Below are 26,188 nucleotides of genomic sequence, written 5' to 3'. Positions count from 1 at the left end.
CTGTGATGTTAAAAAATGTGATTAAGACATTAATATTTACAACAAGAGGAAGGTTTCATTTTTGGAAGAATAAATTTTCAGAGTGGTTTTGACAGTCCTATCAAAAATGACTGATTTGATTCTATTTGGACTGTTTTTCTGCTGTACTCGATTGGAAGGAGAAAAAGACTCATTCCCTTGATACCATTTAAACAATTTAAGTAAAAGAATAGCATTATGGCATGTGTATCCATGTTTGCAAACATGCAAACATGCGCTGGATTATGGAGAAAGCTAGAGAGTTCCAGAAAGACATCTACTTCTGCTTCATTGACTATGCAAAAGCCTTTGACTGTGTCGACCACAGCAAACTATGGCAAGTTCTTAAAGAAATGGGAGTGCCTGATCACCTCATCTGTCTCCTGAGAAATCTCTATGTGGGACAAGAAGCTACAGTTAGAACTGGATATGGAACAACTGATTGGTTCAAAATTGGGAAAGGAGTACGACAAGGCTGTATATTGTCTCCCTGCTTATTTAACTTATATGCAGAATTCATCATGCGAAAGGCTGGGCTGGATGAATCCCTAGCCGGAATTAAGATTGCTGGAAGAAATATCAACAACCTCAGATATGCAGATGACACAACCTTGATGGCAGAAAGTGAGGAGGAATTAAAGAACCTTTTATTGAGGGTGAAAGAGGAGAGTGCAAAATATGGTCTGAAGCTCAACATCAAAAAAACGAAGATCATGGCCACTGGTCCCATCACCTCCTGGCAAATAGAAGGGGAGGAAATGGAGGCAGTGAGAGATTTTACGTTCTTGGGCTCCATGATCACTGCAGATGGTGACAGCAGCCACGAAATTAAAAGACGCCTGCTTCTTGGGAGAAAAGCAATGACAAACCTAGACAGCATTTTAAAAAGTAGAGACATCACCTTGCCAACAAAGGTCCGTATAGTAAAAGCTATGGTTTTCCCGGTAGTGATGTATGGAAATGAGAGCTGGACCATCAAGAAGGCTGATCGCCGAAGAATTGATGCTTTTGAATTATGGTGCTGGAGGAAACTCTTGAGAGTCCCATGGACTGCAAGAAGATCAAATGCATCCATTCTTAAGGAAATCAGCCCTGAGTGCTCACTGGAAGGACAGATCGTGAAGCTGAGGCTCCAATACTTTGGCCACCTCATGAGAAGAGAAGACTCACTGGAAAAGACCCTGATGTTGGGAAAGATGGAGGGCACAAGGAGAAGGGGACAACAGAGGACGAGATGGTTAGACAGTGTTCTCGAAGCTACAAACATGAATCTGACCAAACTGCGGGTGGCAGTGGAAGACAGGAGTGCCTGGCGTGCTCTGGTCCATGGGGTCATGAAGAGTCAGACACGACTGAACGACTAAACAACAACAACAACATCATCATCCATGTTTGTTAACGGATGTGGTTAAACAATTTTTAAAAAACAACAATTTAGGCTGAGTTTCTGCACACATGGAAAACTTTAAACAAATCCTTCTTTCACAATGGCTTTCGATGGAACTTAAACAAAGAATCTTTAGAAAGATTTTTCCTCCCAAAGAACTTTATTTTAAAAATTTGCTTTAAATTGAAAAAAATCTGATTTAAGAAAATCCTTAATTATGTGATCAACTATCTTGTTTTATGCGGCCTTTTTGTAGATCTTGCCGAAAGACACGGTCCTCTTTAAGAAGGTGGGGTGTTTTGTTTTGTTTTTTTGGCAAACTCCGGATATCTTGCCAGAGGCTTCCTCTTAAAAAGAGACTGCATAAATTTAACCCAAGCTTAATTTTTGGCAATTTATAGAAGAAGATTTACACATGGACACTTCCTTTTTTGTCAAATTAAGCGTATGTATATTATTTATTCATTTAGGTAGCCAAGTTGGTCTGACACAGTCAAAATATTATTACTTAGTGTATCTGAAGAAGTTTGTTCTTTATATTATTTATATTAATATATTTATATTATATTATTTATATTATTTATTTATATTATTATTCATTGTATCTGAAGAAGTGCCCACGTACACAAAAGCTTATACCAAGAACAAACTTAATTGGCTACTGGACACTCTCTCTATATATGTAATTCTTGAATAAGTTTTTATAAAAAAAGAAGCTCTGGATATCTTGCCTTGCTGCCTTATTGTATTTTAATCTTTTGTTGGAAGCTGCCCAGAGTGGCTGGGAAAACCCAGCCAGATATGGATGGTGTAGAAATAAATTATTATTATTATTATTATTAATCATAATAATTAACAACCCTCATTTGTTTGCCTTCCAGGCAATGTGGCTGGGCTACCCGGGAACCAGCGGGGCCTTATTCATGGATTACATTATCACTGACCAGGAAACATCCCCGGTGGAAGTGGCGGAGCAATATTCAGAAAAACTGGCTTACATGCCCAATACCTTCTTCATTGGTGATCACGCCAATATGTTCCCGCACCTGAAGGTATTTGGGAAGAGGGGAACAGCCTGCTTCATATCGTGGTCTTTTTTTCTTGGAAAAAAGCCCAGATCCAAATTGCCGTGTTTTTCAGATGCATTATATGTCTTTCTTTCAGAAAAAAGCCGTCATCGACTTCAAATCGAATGGTCACATCTACGACAACCGGATTGTTTTGAACGGTGTCGACCTGAAGGCATTCCTCGACAGCCTGCCTGACGTGAAAATAGTGAAGGTCAGGAAAATCCAGGCGTGTGTAGGTGGTTTTGGAGTCTAGCTCTCAATAGTAGTAGTAGTAGTAGTAATAATAATAATAATAATAATAATAATAATAATAATAAACAACTTACTTGTATCCCGTCTGAAACCGGACTCAGGGCAGCTAGCATCAAATACATCACATTAGTATAAAATCAAACTATGATTATTATTATTATTATTAATTTTTTACTGCAAAGTAAATACAGCAAAACAAAAGCATACATAAAGAATAATATCCAATAAAACAGAAAGAAGGAAAAAGTAAAGAAGGAAAAGAAAAAAAATGCAAAGAAAAGTAGAGTCAAAGAATAAAGAAAAGCATATTTCAATACAATAAATACTATTTTGCAAAATAATAATAATAGACTTCCATCACTCTCACAACCCTTCCTTTCACCTTTCATATTTTATCTGTATTTTAGTATTATTTTCATCTGAATATATAAATGTGTATATATGTATATTTCCCCTTTTCCATTCACCAGGTCATTCTAGACACAGCCAAATTTTTACATTTGAACCTTGTCTTTCTAAGTAGTCATTCAAGCAATTCCATTCCTCCTGGACTGTATTCATTGGCTTTAGTCTTATTATATCCGTCCATTTGGCCAGTTCCAAATATTCACATAATTTATATAGCCACTCCTCTTTGGTCAGTACCTGGTTACCCTTCCAGTACTTAGCCACTAGAATTCTTGCCGCTGATGTTGCATACAGAAAAAATCAAGTCTTTTCTTTTAGAATATCACTGTTCAATATTCCCAAAATATATGTTTCTGGTCTTTTACTATGTGAAGTTCTTAGTAACTTTTTAAAAAATCAAATAATAATGAAATTACCTCCTAAACCAGGCTTCCTCAACCTTGGCCCACCTGCTGTTTTGGGACTACAATTCCCATCATCCCTGACCTCTGGTCCAGTTAGCTAGGGATCATGGGAGTTGTAGTCCCAAAACATTTGGAGGGCCGAGGTTGAGGAAGCCTGCCCTAAAAACAAGTCAGGATCAAATTGAAATAGAATTAGGTGGCTTTCTGCAGGCAGGATGGATATATCATTGATGAAGTCAAATGAATTAGAGTAGTAAATAAGGAGATGGACTATAATGGATTGTTATAATTACATGCAAGAAAAGAGGGCAAAATATGGAAACTGGGGTGGGGTGGGGAAATCCAAGGGGTTTGTTTAATCCCAGTATTGTATATATGGAAAATGTTTGGAGTGTATGGAAATAAACATAAAAGATTGAAAATAAGAAACTTGAAAGAAAAAAGAGAAAGCACGTTACAGTTGCATCTCGGGTTACAGACTCTGCTAACCTGGAAGTAGTACCTCGGGTTAAGAACTTTACCTCAGGATGAGAACAGAAATTGCGATCCAGCGGCGTGGGGGTGGCGGGAGGCCCCATCAGCTAAAGTACCTCAGGTTAAGAACAGTTTCAGGTTAAAAATGGACCTCCGGCGCGAATTAAGTTCTTAACCCGAGGTACCACTGTATCCACAAGAGAAGAGCTTTCCCACAGGCATCGGACCAACACATGAGGAGTAAATAATAATAATAATAATAATAATAATAATAATAATAATAATAATAAATTATTTATACCTCGCCCATCTGACTGGGTTTCCCCAGCCACTCTGGGCGGCTTCCAAGAGGAGGAGGAGGAGGAGGATAAATTATTTATACTCTGACTGGGTTTCCCTTCTAACAGGATGATATTATTATTATTATGCCCAGCCACTCTGGGCAGCTTCCAGCAAAAGATTAAAATACAATGAGGAGCCTTTTCAATCTATTTTTTCCCATGGCTTTTAAAATTGTGACATCTTGCCAAATGCAAGATGGTTCTTTTGAAATCACAGTGGTCCCTTGGTTCTCAAACTTCATCCGTTCCGAAAGTCTGTTCCGAAACCAAGGCACACTTTCCCATGGGAAGGAATGCAAACGGGATTAATAATCCCCCCTCTCGGTTCATTATATATCATTTCCCTTTTTTTATAATCACCTTGCAATCTTCCCGCGTATGATAGCTCTCCCCCCTCCCCACTTTAAAATGCCTGAAACGCGGACACAATAAAGCCACCAGAGGGGTTGCTGTGTTGAGAACTTGATTGTAGCCGACTTTGTAGCAAAATCCATTTCACTTCCAATGCATGCTTCTAATGCACAGGAGTGGCAGCGAGGTGGTGAACATGGGGCTGGATTATTATTATTCCATTATCTTGGCTTCCAGATGAAATGTCCGGACGGCGGGGACGATGGCGCCGCTGGGCTCAGCATGCCAGTCATTCCCATGAACACCATTGCTGAAGCCGTGATTGACATGATCAATCGTGGGCAGATTCAGATCACCATCAATGGATTCAACATCAGCAACGGGCTGGCAACGACTCAGGTGAGAGGATTGGGTGTTACTTCCCCAATGTGTATAGTCTTGCTTTTGGTTATATACAATTGTGTTGGTTTATTCTAGGCATCCCCAACCTTCGGCCCTCCAGATGTTTTGAACTACAATTCCCATCATCCCTGACCACTGGTCCTGCTAGCTAGGGATCATGGGAGTTGTAGGCCAAAAAAAACATCGGGAGGGCCGCAGGTTGGGGGGGGTGCCTGGTTTATTCAAACCCTGCCAATGAGTCCAATTCTTTATGTTGCCCCTTCATATATATGTTGTAAATGGTTCCCATTCTCTTTTAAAGTCTTTTCTATCATTTTCATGTAATTTATCTGTTAATTTTGCCAGTTCTGCATATCCCATAAGTTTCCCTTGCCATTGTTCTTTCGCTGGTATTTCTTCTGTCTTCCATGCTTGTGCTAATTGCTGCTGTTGTTGCATTGATAAATCATTTCTAATTTTCTTTTTCTAAATCTTGATCTAAAATTCCTAGGAGGAATGCTTCTGGTTTCTTAAGAAAAGTCTTTTTAAACATTTTTTTTCTAATTCAATATATATCATTCCCCATTTATTTCTAACCCTTTTGCATTCCCACCATATATTATAAAATGTACGGAATGGAGGGACTTTCGAGGAGCCATGGGGCTGGGACTGCTCAGAAGCAGAATCCGCCTGCAATTCAACGAGATGATGATGATAATTGATTAAGGAATGAGTGAAAGAAGAATTTATTATGATTTATACCCCTCCCACCCAGCTTGCACAGAACTTGCACAGCCTTGAGCCTCCGTTTCCAAAAAGCAAGCTTGACCTTCTGAGAGAGTCCTGGGAGATTTGGCCCCCCCAAAACAAGCTCAACAGCTTCAGCTTGGCCCCCTAAAAAAAGCCCAACAGCTTTGGCCCCCTAAAGAAAGCCCAACAGCTTCGGCCCCTTAAAAAACATCTCAGCAGCTTGGGCCCCCTAAAAAAAGCTGACTGCTGAAAACATGGACAATTCTGTAACTCAACCCCAGGAACAAAAACTTTTACATCCTAAGAATGTTTGCGTTATTACGGAGACAGAGGGGGAGCTGATCAAAATTTGTCCCCCACAATGAAGCCAAGCCAATGACGGATTGAGCAGCCGCAATATTTTCTCGTGGAAAGTAGCGGGTTGGGCCAACAAACTAGGGGATGAGACATTTTGTGAATAATAATAATAATAATAATAATAATTTATTATTTGTACCCCGCCCATCTGGCTGGGTTTCCCCAGCCACTCTGGGCGGCTTCCATAGAAACAAAAAATACAATAAAATATCACAGATTAAAAACTTCCCTGAACAGGGCTGCCTTAAGATGTCTTCTGAATGTCAGGTAGTTATTTATCGCTTTGACATCTGCTGGGAGGGCGTTCCACAGGGCGGGCGCCACTACCGAGAAGGCCCTCTGCCTGGTTCCCTGTAGCTTTACTTCTCGCAATGAGGGAACCGCCAGGAGGCCCTCGGAGCTGGACCTCAGTGTCCGGGCAGAACGATGGGGGTGGAGACGCTCCTTCAGGTATACTGGGCCGAGGCCGTTTAGGGCTTTAAAGGTCAAGACCAACACTTTGAATTGTGCTCGGAAACGTACTGGGAGCCAATGTAGGTCTTTCAAGACCGGTGTTATGTGGTCTCGGCGGCCGCCCCCAGTCACCAGTCTAGCTGCCGCATTCTGGATTAGTTGTAGTTTCCGAGTCACCTTCAAAGGTAGCCCCACGTAGAGCGCATTGCAGTAGTCCAAGCGGGAGATAACCAGAGCATGCACCACTCTGGCGAGACAGTCCGCGGGCAGGTAGGGTCTCAGCCTGCGTACCAGGTGGAGTTGGTAGACAGCTGCCCTGGATACAGAATTGACCTGTGCCTCCATGGACAGCTGTGAGTCCAAAATGACTCCCAGGCTGCGCACCTGGTCCTTCAGGGGCACAGTTACCCTATTCAGGACCAGGGAGTCCTCCACACCAGCCCGCCTCCTGTCCCCCAAAAACAGTACTTCTGTCTTGTCAGGATTCAACTTCAATCCATTAGCCGCCATCCATCCTCCAACCACCTCCAGGCACTCACACAGGACCTTCACCGCCTTCACTGGTTCTGATTTGAAAGAGAGGTAGAGCTGGGTATCATCTGCATATTGATGGACACCCAGTCCAAACCCCCTGATGATCTCTCCCAGTGGCTTCATATAGATGTTAAAAAGCATGGGGGAGAGGACGGAACCCTGAGGCACCCCACAAGTGAGGGCCCAGGGGTCTGAACACTCATCCCCCACCACCACTTTCTGAACACGGCCCAGGAGGAAGGAGCGAAACCACTGTATAACAGTGCCCCCAGCTCCCAGCCCCTCTAGACGGTCCAGAAGGATGTTATGGTCGATTGTATCAAAGGCCGCTGAGAGATCCAGCAGAACCAGGAAACAACTCTCACCTTTGTCCCTAGCTCGCCGGAGATCATCAACCAGCGCGACCAAGGCAGTTTCAGTCCCATGGTGAGGCCTGAATCCCGATTGGAAGGGATCCAAATGGTCCGCATCCTCCAGGCGTGCCTGGAGTTGTTCAGCAACCACGCGCTCAATCACCTTGCCCAAGAATGGAAGATTTGAGACTGGGCGATAGTTGGCCATACTGGCCGGGTCTAAAGATGGTTTTTTAAGAAGCGGTTTAATGACCGCCTCTTTCAGCGGATCTGGGAATGTTCCCTCACAGAGGGAAGCATTCACCACCCCGCAGAGCCCATCGCCCAGCCCTTCCCGGCTTGCTTTTATTAGCCAGGATGGGCAAGGATCAAGGAGACAGGTGGTTGGTTTCACGCGTCCAAGCAGCCTGTCCACATCCTCGGGGGTAACGGATTGAAATTGATTCCATACATAACGTGAATACATAACGTGTTTTGATGTGATAACGTTGCAGGAAACCTGGACAACATAGTCCTTGATGGTTACCGTATTTTTCACCCTATAGGACGCACCGGCCCATAGGACGCACCTAGATTTTTGGTGGGGGAAATAAAGGGGAAAAAATTTATTCCCCGCCCCAGGCGCGGGGCTGGGGCGGGGGAAGCCCGAGCTTCCCCCGACGCCAGCCCCCAGAACAGGAGCCAGAGCAAGGCCAAAGCTGCGTACAGCTCTGGCATTGCTCTGGGAGCTTGCGGGGCTGGGGGTGGGGAAAGCAGAGCTTCCCCACCCCCAGAACGGGACCCAGAGCCATGCTGAAGCTGCGTGCAGCTTTGGCATCGCTCTGGGAGCTTGCGGGGCTGGGGGAGGGGGAAGCCCTCCGCCAGCGTTCTAACCAAGTCGGGGGACAGCGGGAAAGGCACGCTGCGCCTCTCCCGCTGTCCCCTGAATTTGTGGGCCTGGCGACGGGGAGGAGCAGTAACTCTGATCTCCACTTCCTTGATGTCACAGGTTACTGAGTGTTCAGTTCTCGAGCACCTGGCGTAGGGGATCACCTTGCACTATGAGTCCAAGAGTATCGTCTCAGCTTACATTCCACCATACAAAGTGCAAGCACAGATTGAGAGTACATGGCATAAATTCCATCGTTTCCTTTACTCTCTTCAAATTAAGTACCTTCAAATTAAGTACCTTTTTACATAGTGGGAGACATCAATGCCAGACTAGGCTCAAATGACAACTGCCTGGAAATAAAATTTCCAATGTTAATGAAACTAAAGGAAAACAGACTTTCTCCTTAAGCGCACCCCCCCCCCCCCCGTAGGTCTTCTAAAGACCACCAAATCAACTATGCCGGCTTTTGTCTGGCCTCTTTACAAATAAGTCCTGACTTCATGATTGTTAACGGGGCACTACCGGGGGACAGAGGAGAGTTCATAAATTCTAATGGAGCTAGCACAGTAGATTACTGTCTCAGTAACAGGGAGGCCTTTAAATTAATCAAAAGCTTCAGTATCGATAACAGGACTGAGAGTGATCATTTGCCTCTGATCATCTCCACTACAGTGGTACCTCGGGTTACATATGCTTCAGGTTACATACGCTTCAGGTTACAGACTTCGCTAACCCAGAAATATTACCTTGGGTTAAGAACTTTGCTTCAGGATGAGAACAGAAATCGGACAGCAGCGGGAGGCCCCATTAGCTAAAGTGGTGCTTCAGGTTAAGAACAGTTTCAGGTTAAGAACGCACCTCTGGAACGAATTAAGTACTTAACCTGAGGTACCACTGTATTGGCCAAAATTCAATTCAGTGCTCTCACATAGAACAAGAGAAAATTGATAAAACTAATGTTCCAGCATTGTGTAGGAAAAAATGGACACCCGAGCTGGCTACTGTAGCTGAGATATCAACAGATTCTTCCCTGACTTCTAACGATAATCTCATTGAGTTCTTGCAGGATGTGGTCTCTGTTAACATAAATCCAGCCAGCAAGCCTCTGGGACATATCACATAGTGATCTCCGATCTCAATCTCATGTTATCTGTGGCCCATTAGAAGTAGGAATTCACTATGGCTTCGAGTTTCAGACACCTGCATGTCTTAGAAATTTGTCTGTACCAACATACCGGCATTTTTTCACCCAAGCCAGATTAAATGTATTCCCATCAGAAGTGTTAAGCGCCAGACTGAGAGGTGGTGGTGTTGTTGTTTAGTCGTGTCCGACTCTTCGTGACCCCATGGACCAGAGCACGCCAGGCACTTCTGTCTTCCACTGACTCCCACAGTTTGGTCAAACTCATGCTTTTAGCTTCGAGAACACTATCCAACCATCTCGTCCTCTGTCATCCCCTTCTCCTTGTGCGCTCCATCTTTCCCAACATCAGGGGCTTTCCAGGGAGTCTTCTATTCTCATGAGGGGGCCAAAGTCTTGGAGCCTCAGCTTCAGGATCTGTCCCTCCAGTGAGCACTCAGGGCTGGTTTCCTTCAGAATGGATAGGTTTGATCTTCTTGCAGTCCATGGGACTCTCAACACTCTCCTCCAGCACCATAATTCAAAAGCATCCATTCTTTGGCGATCAGCCTTCTTTATGGTTCAGCTCTCACTTCCATACAACGCTACTTGGAAAACCATACCTTTTACTATACGGACCTTTGTTTGCAAGGTGATGTCTCTACTTTTAAAGATGCTGCCTAGGTTTGTCATTGCTTTTCTCCCAAGAATCAGGCGTCTCTTAATTTCGTGGCTGCTGTCACCATCTGCAGTGATCATGGAGCCCAAGAAAGTAAAATCTCTCACTGCCTCCAGACTGAGAGGTATCCCTTATCAAAATAGGATCTGTGTGCGCTCTCAGGACGTCGACTGCATGAGGCATATTTTATTGCATTGCAGACAATATGATCAAGCTAGGGAACAATAGATTAAACCACTATTGGCAAATCGGCTGGGTCAATCTGAAGCCTACTATATCAAATATCTTCTGGACGACAAGTCCAATGATATCACAGTGGCCGTGGCAAAGTTTCTTTCAGTAGTCATACAAATCAAAGATCAACATACCCATGACTAAACAGATAACGATTCGGTCTCCCTTCTCTGGGGGGTTGTCTGTATGAATCTATTTTATTCTGAATCCATGTTATAGGTCGTTGGACCGCAATTAAGATGATGATAATAAAAAAGCGCAACAGCTTCAGCTCCCCGAAAAAAGCTCAACAGTTTGGCTCCCTAAAATAAGGAGGAGGAGGAGGAGAATTTTTATTTGTACCCCACCCTCCCCGTCCAGAGCCGGGATCAGAGTGGCTGCTATCATATCAATAATACAATGTCCATAAAAAGAAGCAATCGATCAATTAAAATGCACCCCAAAATTAATTCAAATAAATTAAAGTTAAAAGGGGACAAGTGGCCGACCTCAGGTTAAAATGGAAAGTGGTTAATACTCACCAGAACAAACTGTTTTCCCCAATATTATAAGGACCTGTGAGCCTCCTTGTTATTCTACAAAGAGAAAATGAGACACACACACACAAAAAAAACTCCACAACTTCTGGTCGATCCAATGGGCAGTGTTTTGTTTTGTTTTAATAGTGGAAATAGATTTCAGTCCCTTGGAAGTTGGACATGCCCGCTTTAAATCTTTTAAGAGTTCAGTGTAATCTATAGCAACTTGGATGCAGTTAAATAAAAAGGAGTGACTTCATAAAATAGGACCATTCGCAAATAACCAAAATGCAGGGGGCTTGAAAAGGCCTAGTGTTGTTATTCAATGTTCCTCTTTTTATTTCTATATTGCTTTATGTTTTTAAGTGGGGAAATCCCAAAGCAGTTGATGTTAAAACATCAAATTAAGCACTCCAGGATAAAACAGCGCGGAATAAAGTCAGGTGTAAAGTATTCCAGGTAGAGGGCCTTCTTGGTGCTGGCGCCCACACTGTGGAACACTCTCCCATCAGATGTTGAGGAAATAAGCAACTATCTGACTTTTAAAAGACAACTGATGTTTTTAAAGTTTGATGTTTTATTGTGTTTTCGATGTTCTGTTGAGAGTTGCCCAGAGTGGCTGGGGAAACCCAGCCAGATGGACGGGGTAGAAATAATAAATTGTTGTTGTTGTTGTTGTTGTTGTTACTGTTGTTGTTACTGTTATTGTTATTATTTATCCAAGATTTCAAGATAAAACATTACAAGAGAGGTCAAGTATAGATTGCACACATTTAACGCAGCAAAGTTAAAAAAATCTTAAGATTTAAAACAATATCATTACTGAAGTAGTCGAATATAAAGTGCATATTTAAAACAGCACGATTGGCAAAAGAATGAAATATCAACTGAAGCATAACAGAGATCTGCTGCTAATACTGCCAGCGTTGGTTCATGGTGAGCAGCAACTGTGGAACTGGGTCTGTGATGAGAGACAGCCAAGATAGTAACTTTTAAACAAAAGTTATTTTAAAAAGCTTTTTGATTTCATTATAGATAATTTCCCAATAATTCTTTATAATTTTGTAATCCCACCCCATCTGAAAAATGTCCCTTCTATTGTTTTGCATTTCCAACACTTGCTTTCCTTTGCTAATTTAACTGGAGCTAAATACCATCTAGACATCCTTTTCATATAATTTTCTTTAACCGCCACATATGCTGTCAATTTTATCTCATGCTTCCATCGTTTTTCCCATTCCTCCGTCTGGATATTGTGTCCCATCTCTTGTGCCCATTTAATCATAACCGATTTTTTAAATTTTTTTTTATTATATACAAGCATACAAACATACATTTCATACAATCCTTAAAAGTCTTCAGATATACTTACACTCAATCCCACAAATAATTCCTTTTCCCATCACCATCCACCACCCCTCACCCCACCTCTATATGTAACCCATTTAAGTGCCCATATTTATCCCCCCCCCCCGCGCTGCTGTTTCTAATGTTTCTAATAGGACACCATGGTGTCCTCTATTTCCAATAAATAAAAGTTCTTGCCTATTGATTGGGTTCATGTCCAATCACCAAAGGCAGAAGTTGCCAGAGTGAAATCAATGAGAGACAGCCAAAATGGTCAATAAATAAACGTTCTGGCCTATTGATTGGGTTCTGATCTGACGCTGCATAGTGTTGAGTCAAAGCTCTGCCCCTTGAGCTTCCTTCTGATCTTTCCTTTCTGGCTTCTCTTTCAGATCAACAACAAGGCAGCAACGGGTGAGGAGGTGCCACGCACCATCATTGTCACCACCCGCTCCCAGTACGGGCTGCCGGAGGACTCTGTCGTCTACTGCAACTTCAACCAGCTTTACAAGATTGACCCAGCCACCCTGCAGATGTGGGCCAATGTGAGTAGCTCCCTGCGGCGAATCAGAAGTCACACTGGGCGCCCATTTGGGAAGACCCAGTCCTCTGAGTGCATGTTCTGGAAGCTGGGCAATAGGGGCAGCACAGGATTCCTTTTGGTGTACCGACCTCCCCGCTGCACCAAGATTCCCTGGCCAAGCTGATTCAGGTCGTGGTGGATGTTCTCCTGGAGACCCCTAGTTTGATTCCCCTCTGCAAGGAGACACAACTGATTCGGATGGTCCGCCCCTGCCACCTAATGGATCCAAATGATTTCCAGAGAGTGGTAGAGGGTGCTTTATCCCATGCTGATGGCCTTTCAGCTGATTCCCTGGGGGGTGATGGAATGCGGAGTTAATCAGGGCTATCAACTGCCTGGCTCCGAAGCGCCCTCTCCAATTGCATGGAGCCCGGACAGCCCCATGGTTTTCCCCAGAGCTGAGGGTGATGAAACAATCACTGAGACGGCTAGAGCGCCGGTGGCAGAAAACTCATTCTGAATCGGACCAGACACGGGTTAGAGCTCAACATCGAGCCTACTGAGTGGTGATAGCGAAGAGGACTTACTTCACCGCCCCATTGCATCTGCAGAAAACAGCAGGAGGAGACTCAGGTGGTTCATAATTTCACAGAACCACCTTTGCCACCGGGGCCTGGGAAAGATCCCAAGATCTCCTGCAATGATTTTGGAAAGTTTTTTGCAGATAAAGTCGCTCAGATTCAGAAAGGGATAGACTCCACTGTGGGATCAGGGATGGGGCGGGAGAGAGCTAAGAGTCCTGTCTAGTCGAGTTGTATGAATCAATTCCAATCTGTTCCACTCGCTTGCACGAGTGAAACCAACCACCTGTCTCCTTGATCCTTGCCCATCCTGGCTCATAAAAGCGAGCTGGGAAGAGCTAGGCAATGGGATCCACTGGGTGGCAAATGCTTCCCTCTGTGAGGGCCACTAAAAGAGGCAGTCATTAAACCGCTTCTTAAAAAACATATTTGGACCCGGCCAATATGGCCAACTATCGCCCAGTCTCAAATCTTCCATTCTTGGGCAAGGGGATTGAGTGGGTGGTTGCAGAACAACTCCAGGCACGCCTGGAGGATGCAGACCATTTGGATCCTCTCCAGTTGGGATTCAGGCCTCATCATGGGACTGAAACTGCCTTGGTCGTGCCGATCAAGGATCTCCAGCGGGCTAGGGACAAAGGTGAAAACTGTTTCTCCTTGCCAATGTAGACAGATTCCTCTGAGCGGAAGGCCCACCACTTGCCCCCTTGACCTGTGCCTGTCCTGGCTGATTAGAGCATGTCCGGACGAGGTGCACCCCCCCGGGTGAGATCATCAATCTGGCACAGGGACTTTCCCAGGGGAGTTGAAGGAAGCAATGGTGTGTCTCCTCTTAAAGAAAACATCTCTAGATCTATCCAATTACCGCCCAGTTAATTGAGAGAGCGGTTACCAAACATTTTGGTAGGTTTCTGGATGAAACATCCAGGAAGGGAGTTGTCACTGCGGCACTCCTTGTTGTGTGGAGTGCCGCAGGGCACAATCCTTTCCCCGATGCTTTTCAATAGCTTTATGCGCCCCCTTGCCCAGATTGTCCAGAGTTTAGGGCTGAGTTGTCGTCAATATGCTGATGACACCCAGCTTTATCTGTCAATGGACAGCCACCCTGACTCGGCCCCAGACCCACTGACCAGATGCTTGGAAGCCGTGGCTGCGTGGGAGCCAGTTGAAGTTAAATCCTTCGAAGACCGAGATCCTCTGGCTGGGTCAGGACAACATGGGGTTGGGGGGCCAACTCCCATCTCTTGCGGGGGCGCAATTAGTGCCAGAGCCTTCTGTCAAGAGCTTGGGTGTAACCTTCGATGCCTCTCTTTCCATGGAGGCGCAGGTTGCAGCCACAGCAAAGGTGGCATTTTTCCACCTCCGCCGTATTAAGGAATTGGTTTCTTACCTTTCTCGCCCTGATCTGCCCACAGTGATCCATGCGATGGTCACCTCCAGGCTTGATTATTTTAACTCGCTCTATGCCCTTGAAGCTGACCCAGAAACTCCAGCAGGTGCAGAATGCTGCGGCGAGGCTCTTTACGGGGTCCTCGCCGCGGGATCACATTCAGCCACTGCACTGGCTCCCGGTGGAGTACAGGGTCAGGTTTAAGGTGATGGTTTTGACCTTTAAAGTCCTATGTGTCCTAGAACCCTCGTACCTACAGGACCGCCTCTCCTGGTATGCCCTGCAGAGGACCTTAAGGTCCACAAATAACAACACTTTGGAGGTCCCGAGCCACAAGGTGGTTAGATTGGTCTCAACTAGGGCCAGGGCCTTTTCAGCTCTAGCCCCGACTTGGTGGAACGCTCTGTCACAAGAGACCAGGGCCCTGCGGGATTTGACATCTTTCCGCAGGGCCTGCAAGACGGAGCTGTTCCGCCTGGCCTTCGGCTTAGACTCACTCTGACACCTTATATGGGATTTGGCATATAAATTTTCCCGTGGCTTTTTTGCTGGCCCATACTGGCCCATCCAGCATGGATAGCTGGCTCGGGTGAATAGCTGATGTTTCCTCCCTTTATAGTCTTGATTTATGGGCTACTACTAAAATGAGGCTGTATTTTAAGCCGTATTTTAATTAATTGGGGTTTTTTTCTATTACATTTTATTGTAATTTATATTTGGTGTTAGCCGCCCTGAGCCTGGCCCTGGCCAATGAGGGCGGGGTATAAATATTTTATTATTATTATTTATTGGTTCTGCTGCATCTCTCGGCGGACTTTGATACCATCGACCATAATATCCTTCTGGACCGTCTAGAGGGGCTGGGAGCTGGGGGCACTGTTATACAGTGGTTCTGCTCCTTCCTCCTGGGCTACATCCAGAAAGTGTGGGGGGGGGATGAGTGTTCAGACCCCTGGGCTCTCACTTGTGGGGTGCCTCTTCCCCCATGCTTTTTAACATTGATATGAATGCATCGGGAGAGATCACCAGGGGATTTGGGGCTGGGCGTTTCCATCAGTATGTGGATGATACCCAGCTCTTCCTCTCCTTCATATCTGAACCAGTGAAGGTCCTGTGTGAGTGTCTGGAGGCGGTTGGAGGATGGATGGTGGCTAACGGATTGAGGTTGAATCCTGACAAGACAGAAGTCCTGTTCTTGGGGTACAGGGGAGAGGCTGCTGTGGAGGACTCCCTGGTTCTGAATGGGGTAACTGTCCCTGAAGGACCAGGTGCGCAGCCTGGGAGTCATTTTGGACTCACCTCTGTCCATGGAGGTGCAGGTCCATTCTGTGTCCAGGGCAGCTCCGTCTGGGACGCAGGATAAGACCCCACCTGAAGGAGCATCTCCACCCTGGACTCCGGGGTCCCTCACCCAAGGGCCTTCTGGTGGCTCCCTCCCTGCGAGAAGTGAGGTTACAGGGAACCAGACAGAGGGTTTTCTCAGTGGTGGCTCCCTCTCCCATCAGATGTCAAAGAAATAAACTATCAGACTTTTAGAAGACATCTGAAGGCATCCCTCTTTAGGGAAGCTTTTAATGTTTGATGTTTTATTCTGTTTAATATTCGGTTGGGAGCCACCCAGAGTGGCTGGGGAAACCCGGCTGGATGAGCAGGGTAGAAATAATAAATTATTATTGTTATTGTTAATGTTATTGCTATTACTTGCAGATTCTGAAACGTGTCCCAAACAGCGTCCTGTGGCTGCTGCGTTTCCCAGCTGTGGGGGAACCAAACATCCAGCAGTATGCGCAGAACATGGGCCTCCCCCAGAACCGGATCATCTTCTCTCCGGTCGCACCCAAAGAGGAGCATGTGAGGAGGGGGCAGCTGGCCGACGTCTGCCTGGACACCCCCCTTTGCAATGGCCACACCACCGGGATGGATGTCCTCTGGGCTGGAACCCCCATGGTGACCATGCCAGGTGAGATGGCGGCTTGAGTCGATATTGTGATGATTACGATGATTATGCGTATTGTTCTGGTATTGGGTGCCGAGACACGTTGCTTTGAGTTGGACCTGGGGATTCCCACGAGGGGGGTGTTCTGGGGGATTGTCAGGAGGTTGGCCTATGTATCCCAAGGGCTTGGTTGTGAGCCAGATGGTTACGCTAGTGGGAAGGAAGGAAGACTTGGGTTATCCAGTTTGGGCATTGGGCCCTTCTACTTGGGTGCTTCCCTTAATCCACCAAGAAGATGTTCCTCAACAACAGGGGTCTGCAAACATTGTCGGCAGGGATTAGGGATAGGGCTTAGGGTTAGGGGGTTAGAAATAGGGATAGGGGCTAGAGATAGGAGTTAGGGATAGAGGATAGGGCAGGGGTCAGCAAACTTTTTCAGCAGGGGGCTGGTCCACTGTCCCTCAGACCTTGTGGGGGTCCGGAATATATTTTGGAAAAAAGAAATGAACGAATTCCTATTCCCCACAAATTATCCAGAGATGCATTTGAAATAAAAGAACACATTCTACTCGTGTCAAAACACATGTCCACGGGTCGGATTAAGAAGGCGATTGGGCTAGATCTAAGTGCCTCTGGCACTTAGTTTGCTCAACAAGAGGAGGACAGACCATGCTTGCAACAGAGCTTTGTATGACCTGCTGCTCTCCGTTTTGCAGGGGAAACCCTGGCCTCACGCGTCGCTGCCTCCCAGCTCACTTGCCTCGGGTGCCCTGAGCTCATCGCGAAGAGTCGACAGGAATACGAAGACGTCGCCGTGAAACTGGGGACCGATCCAGAATAGTAAGTAGACATGCAACTGGGGTTGGGAGAGGCCGCGACATTGGTTGTGCAGCTCACGAAACCCGAAGGTAGCATTCAGCATCATGTTTCTTTGGAGAAAAATCTTCCTAGAATACAGTGGCACCTTGGTGCTCAAATGCCTTGGCACTCAAACGACCCAGAAGCTAAACGCTGCAAACTCAGAAGGAAGTGTTCTGGTTTGTGGACTTTTTCTGGAAGCCAAACGTACTCCGTTTTCAGTGCCACGCTTCCAATTTCAGTGCCATGCTTCCGTTTGCAAAGAGCAGTTGCTAAAGACAGGCACTCATTGAGACATGCCTGTTATTATTATTATTATTATTATTATTATAATATTGCAGGGCAGCAGCTGAAGAAGGAGCAAAAAGGGTTTTCTTGTGTGTTTCTTTGTGGCTGATTAGCTGCTCAGAGCTTGCAGGACAGTGGTGCGCGGTTTGATCCATCTTTTTTTTTTTTAAAGATATTTATTAAAGTTTTCAATATGTTACAAAAATTAGAAAAAAGAAGAAAAAAATAAAAATAAAATAAAAATAAAAAGTAGTAAAAAGAAGAAGATACAAAATAGAAACAGTTAAAAGCAAATCAATCTTTCCATATAATATCTTTCACTTACAGTGGTGCCCCGCAAGACGAATGCCTCGCAAGACGGAAAACCCGCTAGACGAAAGGGTTTTCCGTTTTGGAGGTGCTTCGCAAAACGAATTTGCTATGGGCTTGCTTCGCAAGACGAAAATGTCTTGCGATTCCTGGGTTTTCCCCCCTCCCCTTTTTCCCAAGCCCCTAAGCTGCTTAACAGCTGTTAGCTAAGCCGCTTGACAGCTGATGGCTAAGCCGCCTAACAGCTGATCTAAGCCACTTATCAGCTGATCTAAGCCACTAATAGCCTTTTAGCAGCTAATCCGCTAATCCCTTAAGCCTTTAATAGCCGCTTTAATAGGCCCACCAAACTCTCTCGGAAAAGGGGCCCACCCCTGTTCATGGTCCTACTCCTATTGGATCGAGTGGCCCACCTCAACAGCCTGATGACTTTGCAAATCCCACTCAGCCTTTACGAGCAGTTTTTCATCAGAGGAAGATAACTGATTTCTTTACTGGCTCCCCTCTTCCTGCATTAAAGTTGAGCCAACCTTCCGATTGACAGTCAGTTGGAGGATCGGGGAACCCCCAGCCTTCAATACTAAGCTGGAACATTGCTGGACGGAAAAGCAAAAAATTAGATCCAGAATTCCAAAAATATATTAATTCCTTCCTTATCATACTATTACAAGAAACCTGGGTGGAGGAAGAAATCGAGTTAAATGGCTTTGAGTTTATATGTTTGCCTGCTAACCCGTCAGCGAATGGTGGCCGCCCAAAAGGCAGCCTTACAATTGGTAACTCCCTTAAACTTCGGGTTAAACTTTCACTAGTGCATGCATTTCCGCCTTATGCTATTACCGGACTGATCTCTGGTGGAAACTTCTCTTTATTGGTTACAAATGTCTATTTACCTCCGGGAGGGTTAGCAGCTGATCTTACTCCCAGATGGGAATCCCTAGAGGATTTTTTACTTTCCTGTTATATTAAATATCCCAATGTCATTATATTAAACGGCAGGTGCCCTCCAGACATACCAGGAGAGTTCACCTACCTGGGGGTTAAAATCAAACAGTGTTCTTGACTATGTATTGGTCTCCCGGGATCTATTCCTGTACGTCACCTCTTTTAAAATTGATAATGCCCATTTTAGTGACCATCTTCCCCTGACAACCAAGTTATGTGTTGACTGGCAATTGCTCGACCGCTCCCACCCAATCCCGGTGATGGTGGAGTCGTCCACTAAAATAAAGGGAATTAGATAGTCCTCTGCTCTTGCTCATAGATATACGGATTTTATCCGAGAAATGTTTTCTGGGGATCAGCCAGACGAAGGAATAGTCCCGCGTGATCCTATTACCTGTATGAATTTTTTTTCTTGCCTGATAGAAGTTTTAACTTGCTTTTTTACTTCTCCTACCTACGGAGTTAAAAATGTTCATTTCAAATCTGGCGCCCCTTGGTTTAACCAAGTAAATGCCACGGGCTTAATACCAGGAACGTGGAAAGAGGCCATTATAATCCCTATCTACAAAAAAGGCCCTCCTGGCGACCCAGGGAGTTATCGGAACATCAGTCTGCTTTCGACCATTGGGAAAATATATGCCCGTTTCTTGCTGGCAAGGTTGATGAAGTGGTCAGTTGAGGCTGACCTGATTGGACCTGAGCAAGCTGGATTTAGACTAAACCGATCCACAACAGATCAGGCAATTATTCTTTATCACTTAGCCCGGAAATACTCGACACCTCGTCGTGGTCAACTTTGCGCAGCTTTCATAGATTTGAAAGCTGCGTTTGACAGTATTCCGAGGAATTTACTTTGGGATAAACTTGCCTGTTGGGGAATAGATAGAAGGCTCCTGTGGCTTATCTCCCAACTTCATGCCGGGTCCGTGGCCAGGGTGAGATTATCCCCTGCTGGAGACCTGACCAATCCAGTGCCAGTAAATAGGGGTGTACGCCAGGGTTGTATTCTAGCGCCTCTTCTTTTTAACTTACTTATCAGTGATATGAGGAACCCATTAGCCGTAGCACAAAAATTTATCCACACCCCTCGTATAGCAGATTATTGTTGCCCTTTACTTCTTTACGCAGATGATGCGGTACTACTCTCTTACTCCAGAGTGGGTTTAAGGAGGGCACTAAAGATCTTTGCGACATATTGCCACTCTAATCATCTGTCTATTAACCACACCAAGTCCAAAGTACTGATATTTTCAAGGAGTCGAAAACTTTATTCATGGAAACTGGAGGGCACGAAAATCGAACAAGTACATAAATTTAAATATTTAGGAATTTATTTTCAATACAACTTAGGGTGGAAAGCGCACGTTGAATATCTTCAAAACAAGACAAAAGCCCTTTCATAATCCCTCCTCCGTTTTTTCTACTCTGAGGGGGCCCTATTCATCCCGGCGGCCTTGAAAGTGTATAGCATTAAAGTGATGGCCACAATAGCCTATGCTGCACCTCTATGGGCTGTCTTTGCAAACCTCTCACCTTTAGAGTCACTTCAAAGCCAATTCTTACGCCGACTTCTAAAATTACCAACATGCGTAAGTAATGCGGCTATTCGCCTAGAAATGAAGATCCCCTCAGTGGAGTTAGTTATATGGAGGAGAGTTTTGATTTATTGGATATCACTTTGGCATAAACTCCCGGACCACTATCTCATTCAATGCATGTGGCGAGATAACTTCACAAATTTGTGGTCAGGAAAAATCCATGCCAAACTGCTGTCCTATGAGATCTCGCCCACTGAATTGCTCAAGCTGGATCTAAATGTGGCAAAAAGGTGTATAAATCAAAGGCTGGATGATGCGGAGCTATACCAAAATTTCGTAGCTGGTGGTGGAGTATGCTCACCGCTAAATCTCGGCATAACCCCTATCTACCGTGCTCCGTCCTACTTAACATCGCTTATGGCCGCGTCTCACCGATATGCCTTCATTAGAGCTAGGTTCAATGTCTTTCCAACAAACGTGCTGAGACATAGATTTTCTAAGGGCCAAGTACCTATGCTACCACTCAGTGGATTTGTAACTGGCTGACTGACCGGACCCAAAGGGTGCTCATCAATGGTTCCTCTTCATCCTGGAGAAGAGTGACTAGTGGGGTGCCACAGGGTTCTGTCTTGGGCCCGGTCTTATTCAACATCTTTATCAACGACTTGGATGATGGACTCAAGGGCATCCTCATCAAATGTGCAGATGACACCAAACTGGGAGGGGTGGCTAACACCCCAGAGGACAGGATCACACTTCAAAACGACCTTGACAGATTACAGAACTGGGCCAAAACAAACAAGATGAACTTTAACAGGGAGAAATGTAAAGTATTGCACTTGGGCAAAAAAAATGAGAGGCACAAATACAAGATGGGTGACACCTGGCTAGAGAGCAGTACATGTGAAAAGGATCTAGGAGTCTTGGTTGAGCACAAACTTGACATGAGCCAACAGTGTGACGCGGCAGCTAAAAAAGCCAATGCAATTCTGGGCTGCATCAATAGGAGTATAGCATCTAGATCAAGGGAAGTTATAGTGCCACTGTATTCTGCTCTGGTCAGACCTCACCTGGAGTACTGTGTCCAGTTCTGGGCACCACAGTTCAAGAAGGACACTGACAAACTGGAACGTGTCCAGAGGAGGGCAGCCAAAATGGTCAAAGGCCTGGAAACGATGCCTTATGAGGAACGGCTAAGGGAGCTGGGCATGTTTAGCCTGGTGAAGAGGAGGTTAAGGGGTGATATGATAGCCATGTTCAAATATATAAAAGGATGTCACATAGAGGAGGGAGAAAGGTTGTTTTCTGCTGCTCCAGAGAAGCGGACACGGAGCAATGGATCCAAACTACAAGAAAGAAGATTCCACCTAAACATTAGGAAGAACTTCCTGACAGTAAGAGCTGTTCGACAGTGGAATTTGCTGCCAAGGAGTGTGGTGGAGTCTCCTTCTTTGGAGGTCTTTAAGCAGAGGCTTGACAACCATATGTCAGGAGTGCTCTGATGGTGTTTCCTGCTTGGCAGGGGGTTGGACTCGATGGCCCTTGTGGTCTCTTCCAACTCTATGATTCTATGATTATCATCATCACCATCATCATCAACAACAATAGTTTGCAAAGAGCAGGTGTTAAAGACAGGCGAATTATACGTGGATAGTGCCGAGGGTAGACTGGTGATTGGTTGTTGCTGCAAAAATGGGGGGCATCTCATAGACGGAAAAATAATACGGTATATAAGATTTCATGGACGTGCATGAACACGTATATTAGAAAGGAACCAAGAGGGGGGATTCTTTTTGGGAATCGTAAAATCCTTGTTTTACAGAAAGGTTCCACCTTGCTGGCGTCCTCTTAATTTGGACAATTGGAGGAATGTTTCCTTTTTGCAATAATAAATATATAAGTATTAGAATGGAACTGGAGGGGGGAGCGGAGGGAGGTTGACCCCACCCGAATTACTGTTTAATTTGATTGTGATTTCCCCTGTTTTTTCTTTTTCTTTTCGGGAAAATCAATTAAATGTTGATTAATAAATGGATTACTAATAATTAATTAATTAATAATAAACAAACGTTTTTCTCACGTAGCCTGAAGAAGATCCGCGGCAAGGTGTGGAAGCAGAGGATATCCAGCCCCCTCTTCAACACCAAGCAGTACACCCTGGAACTGGAGCGGCTCTACCTCCTGATGTGGGACCACTTCTCCGCCGGCCACAAACCAGACCACATCCTCAAGCCTGCCGAGACTGGGGAATCAGCCTAAAGATCCGGAGCCACGGAATATAAATCCTTCAGGATATGTCCCTCCTTCCGGAGCAGAGGGAAGCGGGAGCCAAGGATGTGATTTGGGTAGCAACCGGTGACTCTAGTTCTTGCATGACGGGGAGGCCAGCAATTTCTGACCCCCTGAAAAAACCCTCTTTTCTGGATCTTCTTGCCGCGGGGAGGCGTGAACGGATGGTCAGTTGATTCGGATTTCCAATGAACAAGTCTCTTTTCTCCCCCCCTCCCTTCCTACACAAATCTGGAGCTTTTAAAGATAACGTTGTTAAGAATTCCTCTTGGTCCGTCAGTGGCTCTCTTTTAACAGCATTTTAAGTCCGCATCCTTCTTCCAAGGTTGATGGAAGGGATAAACGCGCCGCAGCTTTTACGGGTTTTATAAACCACTCAAACCAACATCCGCTTTCTTAATCTTGGACTTCTCTCTGGGGCTACTGTTGTTTGTTTTTTGCTTCAATTTATGCCGGGTCGACTGTGCAGAAAAAGCAAGCGCAATTTAAGACCTAAAGTTTTGTTTCTTTCAGCTTCAATTCACACAGGGTTGACTGCGCCAAAAAATGCGTAAAGTGGGGGGGGGGGGGAGGATAGCAACCCGGTGCCAAACCGCGCATCCTTCCAGGGAGGCATCAAATTATGTACAGAGGTGCAGGCCTGCACACCGCCATCAAGGCTGAAAACTGAATAGAAGAGCGTTGGTTTTTGCCCAGGTTGGCGCATTCGGACGTGCTCTTCTCAGTTGATGGAACAATTATGTGCTGGGCCGCCGGTGCTTTGACTTTGTCAAATGCAGCTCTTCCAGGTAAGTATGGGTTTCCGCCTCCACTTCAGCAAGCTTTTTGGAAATATCACGGTCGAGCGCAAACCTCCTTTTTCACATCCGAAGTATTGCTGACCAGCTTTTAGCCCATAAAATGATTGATTGGAGGGCAATGCTTGTATCTGATGGGTTGTTTTCCAAATTGCTTCCCTGCCCAACGCCGAAAAGATTAAGAGTGGTGCATTTTCTGTGCTCGCGGTGGTGCTGCACATGGATCCGTGCCAATAATTTATATCTGTGGCTGGCCTCACGCGCCTTTCGTTATATTCCGAATTTGATCCTCAGGTACGTCGCCCTGAGCTGTGCTTAAACCTTTGCAGTTCCCTTTGTTTGGGCTTAATATGGGCTGGATTATATGGATTATTTATATATAGATATCAGCAAGAAGCATTTAGTTGCCCGAGCCCTGGGGTCAACCCTTAAATCTTTGCAGCGCCAGTTGCCTTCATTTGGGCTTAATATGGGCTGGATTGTATCGATGATCTATATATAGATAATATCAGCAAGAAGCATTTGTCCCGGGCCCTGAGGTTAAATCTTCAATCTTTGCAGCACCAGTTCCCTTCATTTGGGCTTATTATGGGCTCGGTTATATTGATTCTCTAGATATAGATAATAATATTGACGAGAAGCATTTAGTTGCCCCAGTGCCCGGCGCTTTCTTTTCATGGTGAAGAATTCTGAATTTTGCCGCCGGTGGAGAAAGGCTACACATCTACTTGGGAGTAAACTAGGGAGTTGAGCTTTCGCTTTCCACCAGAAGAAGATGTCCTGGAAAGGTTAACCACTTTGTGTAGTTTTTAAAAAGGTGAGGGAAGAAGGGGTCTTTCCTCCCGTTGTGTTTCTTTCTGCTTGCTCACTGTAATGGCTTCTATTTCCAGATAAGTGTCGGACAAATAAAAATGAAAATCACTGACTTGGAGCGTTTCTTCTGTTTTTTGGGCAATATTTTTTATTGAGTTTGCTTATTAGTGTGGATATTGGATTCATTCTTTAAAACGAGAGGCTGCTTGGCAAAGGAACCTGCCCCCAAGCTAGCCCATAAAAATCATCATCATCTATTATTATTATTATTTATACCCCACCCATCTGGCTGGGTTTCCTCAGCCACTTTGGGCGACTCCCTACTGAATAATAATAATAATAATAATAATAATAAGTTGTTATTACTTATTCTCCAGCCACTCTGGGCGGTTTCCAACAAAGATTAAAAATACATTAAAATGTCAGTCATTAAAAACTTCCCTAAACAGGGCTGCCTTGAGATATTACTATTACAAGTGCTTTATTTTTAAAAAAGGGTTAGGGTGGACGGGGGGCTGGTCCACTGTCCCTCAGACCTTGTGGGGGGCCGGACTATATTTTGAAATAATAATGATGATGATGACGATGAACAAATTCCTATGCCCCACAAATCACCCAGAGATGCATTTTAAATAAAAGGACACATTCTACTTGTGTCAAAACACGCTGATTCCCGGACCATCCGCGGGCCGGATTGAGAAGGCGATTGGGCCAGATCAGGCCCCCGGGCCTTAGTTTGCCTACCCATGTCTTAGACCTTATAATTCTCATAACAGCAGAGTGGTGCGGGGTGCTATTTTTGCAATATTTGTAGGAGCAGATCCAGGCTCGCAGAGGAGGAGGAGGAGGAGGAGGAGGAGAAATTAATTAATGTTATACCCCAGTCAAGACTGGGCTCATGGCGGCTAATACCAAATATATAATACATTAAAAACACAGTATCAAATGATTAGTTTAAAAAACATAATATCAAACGATTAGTTTAAAATATAGTTTGACTCACATTGGAAATCAAAATCAAATTAAATGGGAAACCACGAACCATAACTGTTGGGGTAAGGAATTAAAAGTTCACCAGGTTTATGCTGTTTTTTGTGGGGCATAGGTATTCGTTCATTATTTCCCCCAAAAAAAATCTAGTCCGGCCCCCCACAAGGTCCAAGGGACAGTGGACTGGCCCCCTGCTGAAAAAGTTTGCTGAACCCTGCTATATGCAATCACAGCAGCTGGAAAACTGGAAAGGAAATCACACATGGGGATGCGAAAAAGTTTTTTTAAAAAAAAATATGGAGCAGCATCCATGAAGAATTAAAAGAATATCTATGGGGTGGGATAAGGGACATTCTTTCTGAGCATAGTTGGAAAGGAGGTTACCACAAGATAGAAAACTAGTCCAACTTCAAATAGGTTGTGATCTACTACTCAGTATCAAAAAATGGCAGTGATCTACCCATTGTCATTCTTCAACTTAAACATACTCTCCCTTGACACGTGTTTTAAGCTGTGTTTATTTTACACCCCCTCGGGGCCACCCCAGAAGGTCATTGGCCGTGTTAGTGGAGTGTGCTGCAGAGCTCTCACTGGGTGCTGCTTCTCCGGGCAGTAGCCAGGGCTAGAGA

At 45.0% G+C, this 26,188-nt stretch overlaps 1 protein-coding gene across 3 annotated transcripts in view; it reads left to right on the top strand.

Annotated features, from left to right (window-relative positions):
- Positions 1-24,681, top strand: part of LOC310669072 (UDP-N-acetylglucosamine--peptide N-acetylglucosaminyltransferase 110 kDa subunit) — a 78,693-nt gene extending 54,012 nt beyond the window's left edge. For all 3 annotated transcript variants that reach the window (XM_083422573.1, XM_083422572.1, XM_083422574.1), the window contains 7 exons: positions 2,287-2,457; positions 2,570-2,686; positions 4,943-5,104; positions 12,695-12,847; positions 16,504-16,756; positions 17,449-17,572; positions 22,755-24,681. In XM_083422573.1, the coding sequence (XP_083278699.1) occupies positions 2,287-2,457; positions 2,570-2,686; positions 4,943-5,104; positions 12,695-12,847; positions 16,504-16,756; positions 17,449-17,572; positions 22,755-22,929 (1,155 nt within the window). In that variant the 3' untranslated portion in view covers positions 22,930-24,681. The remainder of the gene's footprint in view (positions 1-2,286; positions 2,458-2,569; positions 2,687-4,942; positions 5,105-12,694; positions 12,848-16,503; positions 16,757-17,448; positions 17,573-22,754) is intronic.
- Positions 24,682-26,188: the final 1,507 nt, after the last annotated feature.

The sequence above is a fragment of the Podarcis tiliguerta genome, assembly GCF_965153285.1.
Source record: "Podarcis tiliguerta genome assembly, chromosome: Z".
Lineage (NCBI taxonomy): Eukaryota > Metazoa > Chordata > Lepidosauria > Squamata > Lacertidae > Podarcis > Podarcis tiliguerta.
The sequence above is the reverse complement of the archived record's forward strand: the minus strand, read 5'-3'. Positions and strand labels throughout refer to the sequence as shown.